Source organism: Chelonia mydas, chromosome 12 (genome assembly GCF_015237465.2).
Source record: "Chelonia mydas isolate rCheMyd1 chromosome 12, rCheMyd1.pri.v2, whole genome shotgun sequence".
Taxonomy (NCBI): Eukaryota; Metazoa; Chordata; order Testudines; family Cheloniidae; genus Chelonia; species Chelonia mydas.
Window position 1 is genome coordinate 41,452,124 of NC_051252.2, and position 17,554 is coordinate 41,469,677.

The 17,554-nt window shown below is 44.9% G+C and overlaps 1 protein-coding gene across 5 annotated transcripts in view; it reads left to right on the forward strand.

The window, feature by feature from the left end:
* ZFHX3 (zinc finger homeobox 3) overlaps window positions 1-17,554 on the forward strand; it is a 285,820-nt gene that overhangs the window by 221,004 nt on the left and 47,262 nt on the right. For all 5 annotated transcript variants that reach the window (XM_043526091.1, XM_043526090.1, XM_043526089.1 and 2 more), the window contains one exon: window positions 10,074-10,181. In XM_043526091.1, coding sequence (XP_043382026.1) covers window positions 10,074-10,181 — 108 coding nt within the window. The remainder of the gene's footprint in view (window positions 1-10,073; window positions 10,182-17,554) is intronic.

Consider the following 17,554-nt stretch of genomic DNA (forward strand, 5'->3'; position numbering starts at 1 on the left):
CATGACAGCTAGTGTTTCTCAGCTCTTGAGCCTGCCGGAGGGAGGGGCGGCAAACACGCTATTTCAGTTCCTTCCCCCCTGCCCCCCAAAGAAATACCCCTCATCCTTTTGCATCAGAGATGACAGTTTGTTAGGGAAATAAGGCTGAGAGGAAGAGAGAACTGAGGAGACTCAGATTGTTCAGCCTGGCACACTTCCAGTAGGGATTTAGTGACTTCTCTCTGCACTGATTTTAAGCTTTGTTGTCTGGGTTTTGGAAGGGGCAAAAGTGATACATTTTGTTCCTGTGATGTTTGGGGACAGAGGCACATTCTCGCTACTTACGAAACTCGGGGATTTTCTGAATTCTGCTGAGGTCAGAAGATACTTAAATTTTCCAGACTGCTTTTCCTCAGCTCCTTCTCTTTAGTGAATAGTTTAATTTCAAATTAAAAGGAAATGCCGTTGTCTAAAATGATTTATTCGCTAAGGAAGAAAAGACCCATCCTGGGAATTAGCACTGGGGTGGATTTCAAAATTCTGAATAGCAGATTTCCTAGCGTTCCTGCCACCCGGTAATTACTGCTCTTGGTATAAGCCCATTCTCAGGGATTTATAAAATTGTTCCAAGTATATTTATTTATATAGCACCCAGTGTGCACTGGGTGCCTTGTGGATAGTGTTAAGGCAGTGGGGCTCATGGCAGGATTTTATTGTTTGTGTTTCAGTGAGACTCAATCTCTCTCATGCAAATTGCTTAGCAGCAGCCCCTAAGTCTGCCCAGTTCCTCTGCCTAGGAAGGGTGAAATTCACTTAACTTTCATAAACCCTGACATGTACAGAGCTTGGGGAAATCCATTTTGCAGGCTGGGGCCACAGCACAGCTATACCCTCCCCATGCCCTCTACTCCAGCTAATGCACAGGAATAGCAGCTATAGCCCCTCAGTGCTACTCGTTAAGGCCCCACACTGCAGATTAAACAGCACTCGCTGGGATGGCTCTGTTGTCCTGGATTTAGCACACCCTGCTCTGCTCCTGTAAATGAGAGGACCAGCATAGAGTTTCTCTCGGACATACAGAGGTTCCCGAATGCAGTGCTGCAGGTGAACTATCTCACGCGGCACAGCATCCCCTGTGTCTCCTGCACAGGGGCATGCGCTCTAGTCACAAAGACTGGTTTCAGAGTAGCAGCCATGTTAGTCTGTATTCGCAAAAAGAAAAGGAGTACTTGTGGCACCTTAGAGACTAACCAATTTATTTGAGCATAAGCTTTTGTGAGCTACAGCTCACTTCATCCGATGAAGTCAGTCTCTAAGGTGCCACAAGTACTCCTTTTCTTTCTAGTCACAAAGTGGGTGGGACTCAATTAGACTAACAAACTGAGCAGATGTCTCCCGCTTAAAATGTTACTGACTCTTCAGATACTCAGCAAAGACACAGTTTTCTCTCAGGGATCTGCATGGCCATGACTGAAGGCTCAAAGTCGAGCTGTCTTTGAGTTATAAGCGTGGGGGGAAATGGGACAAGGGTTTGGGTTTTTTGGGGTTTTTTTTTTTTCCCAAGTGAAAGAATGTAGGGGAGTGCTTTAGGCACAGTGACCAGTGAGATTTCGCTCAAACTTTAGGTGCATCAGAAAGTTGTGAACATGTGAAAGTAGCGGATGGGAGTGGACGCCAAGTGTGGCGAGTGCTTGCTATAGTATGAGGTGACACAAGCGCCTTCATTGTTTTTACAGGGACTTTTGCCCCTAACTAATCAGAGGATCGGCTGTCTTTAGTGGTTTGGCACTGGACACTCTTGCCCTAGAGGAGGGTGAGCATTCCCCTCAGCTGCAGGGCTCTCCCATTGGCCAGCTGAGCTCAGCAGAAGGGTCAGCTCTGTCTTGCCATTGAAGTATGATTATAGCATAAGTACAATCTGACATGAGGATATTCTAGCCAATTCCAATGAAAGGAAATTACACATCAGAAACCCTTCAGTGTTACTGCACGTGAGAGTTCAAGAGAAAGGGGGTGAGGGAAGAAGCTGGGAGTGGACAACTAGGGATGGATCACTTGATGACTGCCTGTTCTGTTCATTTCCCCTCGGGCACCTGGCATTGGCCACTGTAGGAAGACAGGACACTGGGCTAGATGGACCCTTGGTCTGACCCAGTGTGGCCATTCTTAAGAGCAGCCCCCTCCCCATCAGTCATGTAACTGGCCTTGTTCGTTCAGTAATATGCCCCATGAAATGCAAGAGGAAAGAAGGATGCGAAAGCCCTGACTCAAAAGTTTACAGGCGGTTCTCTTCCATCTCCGAGAATAGCTGTTGGAACAGTCACTTGGGCGCTCCAGATCCAGAGACCTCATCAGAGAGAATTTTGAAGTAAGTGCTTGGCAAGGAGGAAAGACCCTGTTTCTTTTTTACATTGACATTTGGGGGTTTGCTCTTTTCTCTGTTGAAAGGAGCCACCTTGACAAAAACTGGATCAAATCATTCGTCTTAACTCTGGTCTAATATCTTAACTCTGCTAGTGGCCAATTCCTGATATTTCAGACAGAGGTTGTCAATTATTTTTTTGTCAAGGTCCAAATTTCTCAGTCAAGGTATAGTCAAGATCCAGACTCCAGAGAAAATAATAAAATATAACAATAATAAGTAAATAAAAGGATTTTGGGGTCCATTCAAAAGTGTCTGGTGGTCTGGATTTGGCCTACAGTCCGCCTGCTCCAGAGGAAGGCGAAAACCCAACCGTAGTGCAGCTAGTAGCTAGTTACGAAGTGCTGCACGGGAAACTGAGGGAATCTCCTTCCTGACTGTCCAAATGATCAGCTCATCCCCTGAAGCCTGTGATAACTACCCAACATATAGATCTGGTATCTACACTTCTGAAAATACCAGATGGAAAGGGGCTGTGGGGAGCTGTGAACCTGTTCTTTTACCCCTGGGCTATACTACTAGAGTAGGTTTCAGAGCAGCAGCCGTGTTAGTCTGTATCCGCAAAAAGAAAAGGAGGACTTGTGGCACGTTACAGACTAACCAATTTATCTGAGCATAAGCTTTCGTGAGCTACAGCTCACTTCATCGGATGCATGGAGTGCACTCAGTGCATTCAGTGTAGCTCACGAAAGCTCATGCTCAAATAAACTGGTTAGTCTGTAACGTGCCACAAGTCCTACTAGAGTAGTAGATCTCAGCTCCACCATTGCTGGAATGTCCCTGTGCAAGGAGCATTCCAGGGTGGGCTGAAGGAGGGGGGGGGCTGTGTCATGGATGGGAGGAGACAAGACAGGAGCATTCTTATGCTTCAGTGATTCTGCACCCCTGCTTTGTCCATAGGGGTCATTCCAAAAGGGGAGCCACGTTAAGACAGTGGTCAGGGCTGCCTCAGTCTGTGCAGGGGTCCTGGAGAGGCTTGTGCCAGCAAATGGAAGAATATATCCTTCAGTGTTTTATCCACCACCTCTCCTATTTAAAAGCAACCAACCTTCACAAAAATTCTGTTCTGTGAGAAGGAAAATCAGTTCTGCAGCCTCATCCCGTTCCTTCTGCCTCATCCAGAGCTGTCTGATCCAGGAAGCAGACATGATTTGGGTCTCAGAAGAGCAAGCTTTCCAGTGACAGGGGCTTGGTGAATTCCTACTACACATTACTGTCTGGTGGCTTTCTTTTTAAGTAGCTGACCAATAAAATAAACTGCCTTCACGTTAGTGGGGCTGGGCGCTGAGAAGGGGAGAGGAATTTGCTGTTTGTATCCTTGGTTTTTAATCATTTTTCTACCTTTATAGTTATTCATAGCTCACATTTTCCCAGTTACTGTCAGCCTGGGCTTTCATCCATTTAAAGAGCTCTTTTTTTCCCCCTTGGTGGTGGTGGTGGTGGTATAAAGACAGATGGTGTAACTGCTTATGAATGTCCTATTTTATTTCCCCAGAACCAGACGGTTCACTTGAAGACATATATTATTTCCACATGCTCGGGTTAGGCAGCCCAGACAGTGTCTGAACCCAGCGGCTGGCTACCCCTTCCTCCTCTCCATGCAGACGGTGACACCTTTAGGTCACAGGTGGAACTGCATGAAGGCTCTGCACATCAGGCTTATCTTTGTTAGCTAGGGAGGATGTTGCAGCTGCATTGTAGCTGAGGAAAGCTTTAGGTTTTTAGAGTAGCAGCCGTGTTAGTCTGTATCCGCAAAAAGAACATGAGGACTTGTGGCACTTTAAGCTTTCATGGGCTACAGCCCACTTCATCGGATGCATAGACTGGAACATGTAGTTGGATAAATATATATACACACACACATACAGATAAAAAGAAAAGGAGGACTTGTGGCACCTTAGAGACTAACCAATTTATTTGAGCATAAGCTTTCGTGAGCTACAGCTCACTTCATCGGATGCATACTGTGGAAACTGCAGAAGACATTATATACACAGAGACCATGAAACAATACCTCCTCCCACCCCACTCTCCTGCTGGTAATAGCTTATCTAAAGTGATCATCAAGATGGGCCATTTCCAGCACAAATCCAGGTTTTCTCATCCACCCACCCTCCCCCCCCGGGGGGTGAGAAAACCTGGATTTGTGCTGGAAATGGCCCACCTTGATTATCATGCACATTGTAGGGAGAGTGGTCACTTTGGATGAGCTATTACCAGCAGGAGAGTGAGTTTGTGTGTGTGTGGTTTTTGGAAAAGGGGGAGGGGGTGAGAACCTGTATTTGTGCTGGAAATGGCTCACCTTGATTTTCATGCACGTTGTAAGGAGAGTGGTCACTTTGGATAGGCTATTACCAGCAGGAGAGTGAGTTTGTGTGTGTGGTTTTTGGAGGGGGGGTGAGGGGCTGAGAGAACCTGGATTTGTGCAGGAAATGGCCCACCTTGATTATCATACACATTGTGAAGAGAGTGGTCACTTTGGATGGGCTATTACCAGCAGGAGAGTGAGTTTGGGGGGGGGGGGGGCGGGTAGAGGGTGAGAAAACCTGGATTTGTGCTGGAAATGGCCCAACTTGATGATCACTTTAGATAAGCTATTACCAGCAGGAGAGTGGGGTGGGAGGAGGTATTGTTTCATGGTCTCTGTGTATATAATGTCTTCTGCAGTTTCCACAGTAGGCATCCGATGAAGTGAGCTGTAGCTCACGAAAGCTCATGCTCAAATAAATTGGTTAGTCTCTAAGGTGCCACAAGTACTCCTTTTCTTTTTGCGAATACAGACTAACACGGCTGTTACTCTGAAACATACAGATAAGTTGGAAGTTGCCATACAAACTGTGAGAGGCTAATTAGTTAAGATGAGCTATTATCAGCAGGAGAAAAAAACCTTTGCAGTGATAATCAAGATGGCCCATGTAGACAGCTGACAAGAAGGTGTGAGGATACTTAACATGGGGAAATAGATTCAATATGTGGAATGACCCAGCCACTCCCAGTCTCTATTCACACCCAAGTTAATGGGATCTAGTTTGCATATTAATTCAAGCTCAGCAGTTTCTCCTTGGAGTCTGTTTTTGAAGCTTTTCTGTTGCAAAATTGCCACCCTTAAATCTTTTACTGAGTGGCCAGAGACGTTGAAGTGTTCTCCTACCGGTTTTTGAATGTTATGATTCCTGATGTCAGATTTGTGTCCATTTATTCTTTTGCGTAGAGACTGTCTGGTTTGGCCAACGTGCATGGCAGAGGGGCATTGCTGGCACATGATGGCATAGATCACCTTGGTAGATGTGCAGGTGAACGAGCCCCTGATGGCATGGCTAATGTGATTAGGTCCTATGATGGTGTCACTTGAATAAATATGTGGACAGAGTTGGCATCGGGCTTTGTTGCAAGGATAGGTTCCTGGGTGGTGTGTGGTTGCTGGAGAGTATTTGCTTCAGGTTGGGGGCTGTCTGTAAGCGAGGACTGGTCTGTCTCCCAAGATCTGTGAGAGTGAGGGATCATTTTTCAGGATAGGTTGTAAATCTTTGATGATGCGCTGGAGAGGTTTTAGTTTGGGGCTGAAGGTGATGGCTAGTGGCGTTCTGTTATTTTCTTTGTTGGACGTGTCCTGTAGTAGGTGACTTCTGGGTACTCTTCTGGCTCTGTCAGTCTTTTTTTTTTTTTTTTTTTTTTTTTTTCACTTCAGCAGGTGGGTATTGTAGTTTTAAGAATGCTTGATAGAGATCTTGTAGGTGTTTGTCTTTGTCTGAGGGATTGGAGCAAATGCGGTTGTATCTTAGAGCTTGGCTGTAAATAATGGATAGTGTGGTGCAGTCTGGATGGAAGCTGGAGGCATGTAGGTGGGCATAGCTGTCAGTAGGTTTCCGTATAGGGTGGTGTGTATATGGCCATCACTTATTAGCACTGTAGTGTCCAGGAAATGGATCTCTTGTGTGGACTGGTCCAGGCTGAGGTTGATGGTGGGATGGAAATTGTTGAAATCATGGTGGAATTCCTCAAGGGCTTCTTTTCCATGAGTCCAGATGATGATGATGTCATCAATGTAGCGCAAGTAGAGTAGGGGCGTTAGGGGACGAGAGCTGAGGAAGCGTTGTTCTAAGTCAGCCATAAAAATGTTGGCATTCTGTGGGGCCATGCGGGTACCCATAACAGTGCTGCTGACTTGAAGGTATATATTGTCCCCAACTGTGAAATAGTTGTGGGTGAGGACAAAGTCACAAAGGTCATGACAAAGGTTTGTCACTGGCCCCCCTGTTTAACCTTGAGCAAGTCACCAACCTTATCTGTGCCTCAGTTTTCTGTTCTGTGAAATGGGGCTGGGGATGCTTTGCCCACCTTGTTAAAGTGCTTTGAGGAGCTGAGAGGAAGTGCACATTGTATTTTACCAGGAGGATTATAGGCTACTTCCTTGTCTGTCTAGTTAAGCAATTCTAGTTTATGTATCACTGGAGTGTCTTGGAACCAGTCACTATAGAGAATGTTAATTTGGGATAGAAAAAAGCAAAGACTTGATATTCAAATATTTTTTTAACGAAGACCATAAAATCAGTTAACTTTTTAACTCCTGCTTTTTAGCCCTACTTCCCCAGTTAAACAGAAACCTTCTCCACACCTTGGCTTACAGCTTCTCTTAGGCAGTAACAAAGAGATGAATTTTTCTCAATTTTTTCCTGAAGTGAGGGGAATTATGGAATTTTAGTTCCCAACTATGAATCCAAATGCTGATTCCACAGTTCTTCCCTCCAGCAAACTCACTGCTGCTCAGCCCACAAGGGGACAGTTTCTGCATCAGTAATTTGTAGTATTGTAATTTTCTGCATATCACTGAAAAATGTCTTTGTCGAAGGATACCATCCACCAGGCATTTGACACTGGGAGTCTGAGCTTCCCAGCACAAGACCCCTGCAACTCTCAGAGCTCTAAAGAATTTTGACCTGCAGAGTGGTGGTAGTGGGGTAGATTGTGAGCCACGCTCCCTGTTAGACATCATGTGCTACCCCTTCTATCCATCGGCCTCAGGGGAGCATTTTCCAAAGCACCTCAGTCCTATAGCACCATAGCCACTTACAAGCCTGGGTCTCCATTGGAAGTCTATGGAACTTGGGCTGAGTCATATAGAAGTTTGTGAAAATTGTATCCTGTACCTTCAAGCAAATGGCTTGTGTTTGGCCAGCAGCACCTAGAGTGCCAAGCAGAGAAAGTTCCCAGTGTGGAGCAGTCAGGCCGAAGTCAACCTCGGTACTTGCAGCCCCTTGTCAGGGTCAATTTTGAAAGCCCTTGTTAAAAAGCCCCCTTTGCCAGTGGCTACTAATGTACTTCTGACAGAGTTGGTGAAAGCTGCACGTGAATCATTCCATTTCTGTAAGCTTATGTTGCTTGTATGGTGGCTCGTTTCCCTGGTGGTAAGCTTCCGTTTACAGGGTGAGTGATCCTCAGGCTCTAGTGACTGACCCAGCTTTTACCGGAGGAGATACTGTGAACTCATCCATGAGACTCCTTGCCAAAGCGGTGGTAGAATTCCTCCTTGATGAGCCTAATTGTCCTGCCAACACTCACTTTCTTTTTTGATTGACTGGAAAAAATTGTTAGAAATGCAAAAAGAGCATATTCGCTTGTCATCCCCTCAATCTAATGTCACAGTTTATTCCCTTTTCTGTTGGTGGTAAAGCTCGTCTACATGAGCATTTAGTTCACTGCAAACAAGGATGTGAATCTGCCTTGTGTAGCCTGCCACCGGCCAAGTATTCTTGTGAACCCTGCTGTGTCAAATAGGACTAGATCAAAGCACGTTAATGAACTGCTAGTGTGCATCAGTAGGGTCCAGACAGACAGCTAGTCTGCGGCAAGCTTCACACTCCAACTTGCTGCAAACTAATTGTTTGTGTAGACAAGCCCTCAGACTGTTCTCTCTTAGGCTATGTCTACACTGGCAATTGAGCGACAAAAGGTGCTCCCCCCCACCCCGCCAAATACAAAAGTTTTGCCATGACAAGAGTCAGTATAAACAGTGCGTTGTCAGCAGGAGCGCTCTCCTATCAACGATGAACGCTGCTCATTAGGGGTGGAAGGATTTTGTTGGCAAAAGTGCTGACAAACAGCAACTACACTGCCTGACTTTTAGCGACATGGCTGTGTTGACACCGTCGCTAAAAGCTGTGTAGTGTAGACAAAGCCTTAGTGAGTCTGTTCCTCTTCGCTAAAGCAATTGGAAAGGTTGCCATTTCTCACTAGCTTGTTTGGGTTCTGTGGGATGGGGACAGTTTCTGACAAAGTTGTGCATGTCTGAAGTCCCAGTTTTTTCGTATTCGACGTGGGCCTGTCAGTGCTTAGAGTTCTCTTGATGAAGTCCTGCTCTGTTGTGGATTAATACCTGCTTTTATGGCTCCCATTCCCCTAGTGTCTGATGGATTGTGTGTGTATATTTAAAGGGCAGGTAAGGATGTGTGAAGAGAACAGGGGAGCTTGGCTAGACACTACTTGAACTGTTGCTTTAAGAAATATCTCAAGACTAACTTTATGATCCAGTTGTTGGACAATCTTGTTGAAAGTCTGTGTAAATAAAAGCAAGATGGCCAAGCACGGCTGGACCTAGAAAAGATGGTGCACGTGTCTCCATATCCTCCAGTTTGTTTCAGCAATTGCCTCTTCTCGGATTATATGTGCGTGGAGAAGCAAGGATTGTACAATTTCCTTAAAAGGAATTCTCTTTAGACTTGGAGATCATTTTTGGTTCGTAAATGACCTTGCTGGAATTTTGTCAGTGGGTGTGAACAGCATAGGAGGGGCAGGGTCCTCAGTTCACTTCCCCACATGGTATGTTTCCCCAGGGACTCTTGCTTTTCTTAAGTTTCTCCTTCACTCAGGCAGCAGGTTTCTTTTCACCATGTGAAGTGCTGCAGCCTATTGCCTAGAGAAGTGACTGTTCCTGGAAATAGTCCTTGTATGTTTTCTCTGCGGTGATTAGTGTTGGGTAACTATGAGTAGTTCCCACCTGACGGGATCTTGTGGGATATACAAAGGTCAGGTTGTTGGCAGAAAAGTTCCAGCCACATCCAGGACTGGAAATGTTGAAACTGCAAAGTGCATTCTGCCAGGTGTGTCATAGGTAGACAGCCCTGTCTGTCAGACACGGAATCTTCCCAGTTACGGAGAACAGGACATCCCTGGAAAGCGAAGCAGTGACGACAGCACTCCTTTTCCTGTTGCTAGAATTTCACTGGTCTTTGAGCTCTATTGACATTACATCCAGCCTTGAGACTGCGTGTGTTTGTTTCTTGGAATGTCCCAAACAGTTCTGTGCTTGCAGTCTGAAATATGGGTAGGTGGAAATCTATTTGAGATTGGTCCTCAGCAGAGTAGCTTGAACTGACCAGGCAAGAAACTACTAGCACTATTGGTTCTGAGGACCCCCAGACACCGTAGAAAATAACCAAGCAATCCTAGTTGATGAATGTGAGGGAATTCAACCCAGCATCTATCAGTTTAGCCAGGTCCTTTGGGAAGTTCTTGTCACAAAGCAGTCCTGGGAGAGGGGAATCGGAACCACTGGAAGCCCAGTTCTATACATACATCACAAAATTAGCTGCTGCCGAGCTCTTTGAGTGACAGACTCATTCCTGTTTCTCTACTTCTGCTTTTATTTTTTTCCCCTTTGCTTCTTACATTTCAGAAGAGTCAGTTGAAGATGTGGAAGGGCTGAATGAGACACCAGCTGATCCAGAAGAGCCTACTAAAGAGCAAGAGAGTGGAGGTGACAAGGACCAAAACAAATGGACAGGTGGGTTTTGCTTCCATTCCTATCCCAAGTCCAGCTAGCCTTGAGGATAGATAGATGGTTAGCATGGCTTATAAGGGCACCTCAGCTGATGCCTTGTTCAGCTCTGTAAACCTGGGCCTTCATAGTGCTTCCATTTGATTTTATTTGAAGAGGGACTTACAAACTCCATACAATTTTCAAACAGATATTTCAACTTCCATCCATTAACCTTCCTCGTTCATGTTTTTATTGAAAATATGTCCCCTTCCAGCCACCTCCTCCTGCCTGAAGTTACTAATTCAGTGCCCAAAAGCGTGCTAGGCTTTACAGTTATGAGAGAGTCCCTATCCCAAAGTGTTTTCTAGAGACATGGCATGATGGGAAAGGAGGTCACGAAAATGGCAAATCCTGAGTTATGCGGTCGTTCTGCAAATTAGCAGGAAAGACACGGGAAAGCAGAAAGTTACAGGTAAAGCAAACTGTTGCTTTGCTTGAAAGGTCTATTCAGGTGACACCATCAACATGGCATAAGAAGTCATGCTCACAGCACTCCTGTCACTAACACTTGTTCGTGAGACCAACAGAACGTTCGTTTGTTTTCTCACCATTTACTATTTGTATTGCAGTGTCCCCCGGGTACATCTGTACTGCAGTAAAAGATCCGCGGCTGGCCCGAGTCAGCTGACTTGGGCTCACAAGGCTCAGGCTGCGGGGCTGTAAAATTGTTCAGGCTCAGGCTGGAGTCCGGGCTCTGAGACTCTCCCTCTGCACGGGGTCCCAGAGCTTGGACTGCAGCCTGAGCCCAACATCTACACGGCAGTTTTATAGCCCCGCAGCCTGAGCCCGTCAGCTGACTCGGGCCAGCCGCAGCTGTGTTGTGGATCTTTATCGCAGTGTAGACATGCACTGTGCAGACATAACAGTGAGACTCCCCCTGCCCCGAAGAGCCTGCAATCTGGCCGTTTCATAGAATCACAGAATCATAGGACTGGAAGGGACCTCAGGAGGTCGTCTGGTCCAGTCCCCAGCACTCATGACAGGACAAGGCATTATGTAGGCTTCCTGCTTGTTTACTTTTTGCTAGAGTTGTACAAAATTTTGACACCACAATTGAAAATAGATGTATTTTTGCTTGTGAGAAGTCAAAAATGTGTCTCTTCGGAAAATCCCTGCTCATTAGAAATGGAGAAATAAGCAGTTTGAGGGTCACTGCCACTCCCGGGAATAGGGTCACTGACCCACTAAAGAAACATTTTTTTAAAATCCTTTTTGCCTTTGGGCAGAAAACAATTTCAGGTTTGTCCTCTTAGCAGGCAGGTAGCAGGTTCCCTTGGCAGCATGGTTGTGCTGACCATTGTGTTTACTTGCAGGTAGGGGAATTAAGAGGGATTCTCATTTCCCAGCATCCAAGTCTGACCAGTTCTGGCTCTCTTTCCTGGCAAACAGAGAGGAACCCAGCGATTCCCCCTTAAGGTTATTTATGCTGCTGATCTAAAATGTTCCCCTTCCGCAAGGTAGCCAAACAGAAATACAGATGTTTGGCCCCATTTACTCTGTCTTTCGTGGCCAGCACAGAGAGAGAGCACATAGCTCTTCTGCAGGCTGCCATCTCCAGTAGAGTTCCCATCCTGTTTACAGCTACTTCTCAATGAACCACAACTGAAGGCCACAGGTCTCTGCAGTGCATACAGTCTCACTGTGGTGGGGTATTACGATCTCTGCTTTCGCCTCCAGGAAGAGTTTTGATTCTTTCACTTTCGAAGGACACGTCAAGACTGGGAAAATAGATTTTGTTTTAACAGATTACGACTCATTTTCCAAGTCTAGACAAGCCTCAACGAGCATGCAGAAATGTTTGTGAATCTGTTCTACGCAGTCCTCCTCCTTCGTCTCCCTCAGCTTGAACAAAATGGTGCATGAAGGAGACCCAACTGATGACAGTCCTTTTCCAAAGCCCCTCCCGTGAGGCTGCGTATCTCCAGGGAGAGGGATAAGTCTGGCATGGATTAGAAACTGACTAAAATACAACAAAAAGAAGAAATAAACGGTTAGTTTTCACCATGGCGAAAGGTTAACAGTGGAGTGCTCCCAAGTTCCATACTAAGACAGTGTTGTCTGATTTATTGAGAACAGGAAAATGGGGTCGAGGGTCAGGTGGCAAATGTGCAGGTGACAGAAAGTTAGGTAGGCTACAGAAGACTGTGAGGAACTTCAGAAGGGACCTACTTAAACTGTAAGCTCTGAGGGGCAGGGACAATCCTGTTGCTAAGTATTTGTACAGTGAGTAGTACAATGGGACCCTGCCCGCTGGTTGGAGCCCCCAAAACACAACCACAATACAAATAATTAATCATCATCAACCTGGGCAGCAAGATTGAAGGTGAATGAAATTCAGTGTCAACAAATGCAAGGGAAGCACATTGAAAGGACTACTTGAACTATTTGAAAATGTTAATGTATTCGAAACTATCTCATGGTGCTGGCGCATTGGTATTCGTAGCACTGCCGGAGAAAGTTTAGATTTTTCGATTGTTTTCAGTTATATGTTTAAGAAATCATGTGAAAAAATTGGAGTTATGTAAAACTTTTTTTCCACGCACAAAATCTAAATGTTGGACTTAGACTTTTAAAGGAGGCTCCTTGTATTATCATTTTCCTGTGAAATTCGTAGCCCATCTTTGGTGTAAGTGCCATGTAAACAATAAATACTAAAACCAATTTATAGCACATCTAAGCTTTACTTAGTGTAAAAGTTCTCTAAAAGGAAATAAACTCTACTGTGTTAGGCCTCACCGCTATAACTGGCTCTACATAGGCCAGTCCCTGTGCTTCCACAGAGCCCCAGGAACTCAGTGGGGCTCTGGACTTGCCCTGGCCAGAGACTGTAGCAAGGTCAGGGACACTGAGTTCAGTGAGATTTAAGCACATGCTTAAATGCTTTGTTGAACTGGGGCCCTAATTTTGTACATGTAATAAAAATACCCCACATTATTCAAACCAGAGAAACACTGAAACCTTTTCTTACTTACTGGAGCAGCGTAGCAGTGTGGTTGTAGCCAGGTTGTCCCAGGATATTAGCCGGACAAGGTGGGTGAGCTCTGTGTGGCTCGAAAGCTTGTCCCTTGCACCAACAGAAGTTGGTCCAGTAAAAGATATCGCCTCACCCACCTTGTCTCTGTAGGTGAACAGAGCAATTGTAATTTTACAACTTAGTCCATTCTGCTTCCAGAATCCCCTTGAAGGCAATGGAAGATCAGGGCAAGGAGGAAATGCAGGTTCAAGCACTTGTGAGCCAGTGAACAGGGGTTTGGCCTGAAAATCAAGAGACTCTGCTTCTGTTCCTGATTATTTATTTATTTATTTATATTATGGTAGCACCCCGAAGCTGTAGTCATGCACAGGACCCCACTGAGCTAGGCACTGTACAAACACAGTCCCTGCTCCAGTGAGCTTACGGTCTAAGTGTAAGACAGGAGACAACAGATAGATGCATATGGATGTGGGAATACAAGGAAACAATGAGACAAGATTGTTCAGCATGATTGTTCAGCTGTGATTTCAGCACACTGGCAGCGTAACCACTGTCAAGCTCTTTTCAAGGCATCATGGCAAAGGAGGGTTTAGAGGAGGGATTTGAAGGATGATTAAGACATCGCTTTCCGGACGTTTACAGGGAACTTCTTCTAAGCATGAAGGGCAGCAAAAGAGTGACGGTGCTTGTTTAAAAATTCAACAAGTGGACAAGGCAGGCTGACAGCATGATCTAATCCAAGGCAGGCATCCACCTTTTGATAATGAGAGATGATAGGTTGGGTGGGGGCAGGTAATGAAGGGACTTGAAACTGAAGATAAGTAGCTAATGTTTGATGCCATAGAGAAGGAGCCAGTGGAGGGATGCAAGTAGAGGAGTGACATGGTCAAAGCAACAGGCTAGGAAAATGACCTCTGTAGCTGTGTTCTGCATCTGAGCAGAGCAAGACTGCATTCTCAAGGCCAGAAAGAAGGATGTTGCATCGAGATATGAGATAATGACAGCTTGGGTGAGATTCTGTAGCCATATGAATAGATAGGAAGGGGCGGTATCTTAGAATCAGCAAGATTTAGATACAGCCTAAATGTGAAGACCTAGAGGAGATGATGCCTTTGTTACAGGCCTGAGTGACAGACAGTATGGTGGTGTTATCCATGGTGATTGAGAAAGGAGGGAATAGGAAGAGCTTTTGAGGGGGAGGGGGAGAGTAGGAACTCCATCGACTCAATATGTGACTCTTCAGAATTTACTTAACCTTTTTGTGCCTCAGTTTCCCACCTCTAGACTGAATAATTACCCACCTTAGTAAAGCACTGTGAGATCCTCTGATGAACAGCTGCTGTGTAACTTATAACCATTATTCATTTTATTGCTGGAGCAGAGTGAAAAGTGTCCGTGGTCAGTCAACACTGCGGCTGGCCGCCTTTGACCACTCAGCATGTTGTGCCAGCATGAAACCTTTGTAAGATATTTGCAAGGAAATGGAAAAGACTCAGCACTTTAGGTTTCTCTGTTTCATGGCAAATTTATAAAAAAATTTCCAGTTTCAAAACAAGTCTGTAAAATTTTCTTTTTTTAAAATTTGTAAATAGAACAAATTATTCTTGTCCCAAGTTCAAGTAACATTCTCCCCCACCCCAAAAAAAAAATCAAAATCTTTTGTGCATAATGATGAGTTTTCAAATCAAAATACAAAATTTAGAATTTTTGCATATTTTGATGTGGATGAGGGAAAAGCCGTGGACGTGTTGTTCCTTGACTTTAGCAAAGCTTTTGACACAGTCTCCCACAGTATTCTTGCCAGCAAGTTAAAGAAGTGTGGGCTGAATGAATGGACTATAAGGTGGATAGAAAGTTGGCTAGATTGTCGGGCTCAGCGGGTAGTGATCAATGGCTCCATATCTAGTTGGCAGCCGGTATCAAGTGGAGTGCCCCAGGGGTCGGTCCTGGGGCCGGTTTTGTTCCATATCTTCATAAATGATCTGGAGCATGGTGTGCATGGCACCCTCAGCAAGTTTGCAGATGACGCTAAACTGGGAGGAGAGGTAGATACGCTGGAGGGTAGGGTTAGGATACAGAGGGCCCTAGACAAATTAGAGGATTGGGCCAAAAGAAATCTGATGAGGTTCAACAAGGACAAGTGCAGAGTCCTGCACTTAGGACGGAAGAATCCCATGCACCACTACAGACTAGGGACCGAATGGCTAGACAGCAGTTCTGCAGAAAAGGACCTAGGGGTTACAGTGGACAAGAAGCTGGATATGAGTCAACAGTGTTCCCTTGTTGCCAAGAAGGCCAATGGCATTTTGGGCTGTATAAGTAGGGGCATTGCCAGCAGATCGACGAACGTGATCGTTCCCCTCTATTCGACATTGGTGAGGCCTCATCTGGAGTACTGTGTCCAGTTTTGGGCCCCACGCTACAAGAAGGATGTGGAAAAATTGGAAAGAGTCCAGCAGAGGGCAACAAAAATTTTTAGGGGACTGGAACACATGACTTATGAGGAGAAGCTGAGGGAGCTGGGGATGTTTAGTCTGCGGAAGAGAAGAATGAGGGGGGATTTGATAGCTGCTTTCAACTACCTGAAAGGGGGTTCCAAAGAGGATGGATCTAAACTGTTCTCAGTGGTAGCTGATGACAGAACAAGGAGTAATGGTCTCAAGTTGCAGTGGGAGAGGTTTAGGTTGGATATTAGGAAAAACTTTTTCACTAGGAGGGTGGTGAAGCACTGGAATGCGTTACCTAGGGAGGTGGTGGAATCTCCTTCCTTAGATATTTTTAAGGTCAGGTTTGACAAAGCCCTGGCTGGGATGGTTTAGTTGGGGATTGGTCCTGCTTTGAGCAGGGAGTTGGACTAGATGACCTCCTGAGGTCCCTTCCAACCCTGATATTCTATGATATGAATCCAGTCATTTCTAGAAGTTTTGGCAAAAAGCAAAATTTTGGGGTCATAAAATGGGCCACAATGAAATTACAAATGAGTTTTCATTACATTGCACAAAAAAAGCTCTAACATTTTTGTACTCACTAGTCCAAATGCTTTGTGTGTATGGCAGACCCCAGAGCATGGCCAATGGCTCTGAACAATCACTAGCTTTTCATAGGAGTTCAGAATGTTTGTGCTTTTTTTAAATCAATTATTTATTGGTTTAGAAGCACATTGCTAATGTTTCCTGTTCCTGGACTGGGCTTGTTTGCTTTTCATTTTCATTACAGTAGTAGGATTAAATAGCTTCTGCACATTCAAGAGATGCAACATGAGTGGTGCTGGAGGTCCTTCCTACCTGTCAGTCTTATGTTCGAGTTCTTCCAATTTTAGTGCCAAAGAAGAATGACAATTCCCAAATCTCAGCCTCAGAGCAAAGAATAAATCATGTTTTCACGATTAACTTCAGATTCATCACAAATGAGCAAAAAGCCGCAATTGTTGCCTGACCGCATTTTCAAATCGTGAAGATATGAATGAATTCTAGATGTAAATGTTTAATATCAGACACATTGGTTTCCACCTAGAGCCCTGAGTCATATCCAGGGAAACCAATTCCCGACTTAAAGAATTTTGTTTTGTTTTATTATTTTTAAACATGAAATATATAGACGTTGATAAAATGTCAGAGAACTTCCCAATCTCGAGTGACCCTGCTATATGAAAGACTTTATTAGTATTATCAGTTGTATGGACTTCAGTACACCCGTGTTTTTTTGGTTTGTTTGTTTTTTAATTTCTACTTAAAATATAGATTGAAATGAAATATTTCTGGAGGACTAGCCTGAAGGGTTTAAAAAAAACAAACATTTTTTTTTAATTCATGATGCTCACCTAACCCTGAGCAATTAGTGCAATGGAGCATCCCTTATTCGAATCTCTGGTAGATTGCTATTAAAGGAGGTATTAATGGGCTGCTGAGAGCTGGGAAATTGTTGCAGAAAAGTGTGTTTATGGAGGATGGTGCTGGCAGGCATGATTTCAATCGGATTTGACATGTTTAACATAAATGTACACTGCACAACTCCTGCAGTTTATGAATAATTCCTACAGGTCCACTGCCTTTCTAATTACTGAAACTGAAAAACCAGGTCAGGCACATCCTGGCGGAAATCTATTACCACCCTTCCCCCCTGCCTTTTTTAATATCTGTAGTTTTGGTGAGCACTTACTGTCCGGGATATTTGGTGACATGAGAGTAAAGGAAGGGGAGAAATCAGCTGGGGAGAGGAAAGGAGAGGCAAAGGCAGGAGGACACATTAGAGTAGTTCTGGATCCCTGCTTCTGTTGAACTGAGGGATGCACAAATAGGGGGATTGTGCAGCTCAGTGTAATTGGTCCTCAGTTTCAAGAGACTAGGAGCAGACTTCCAAGGCG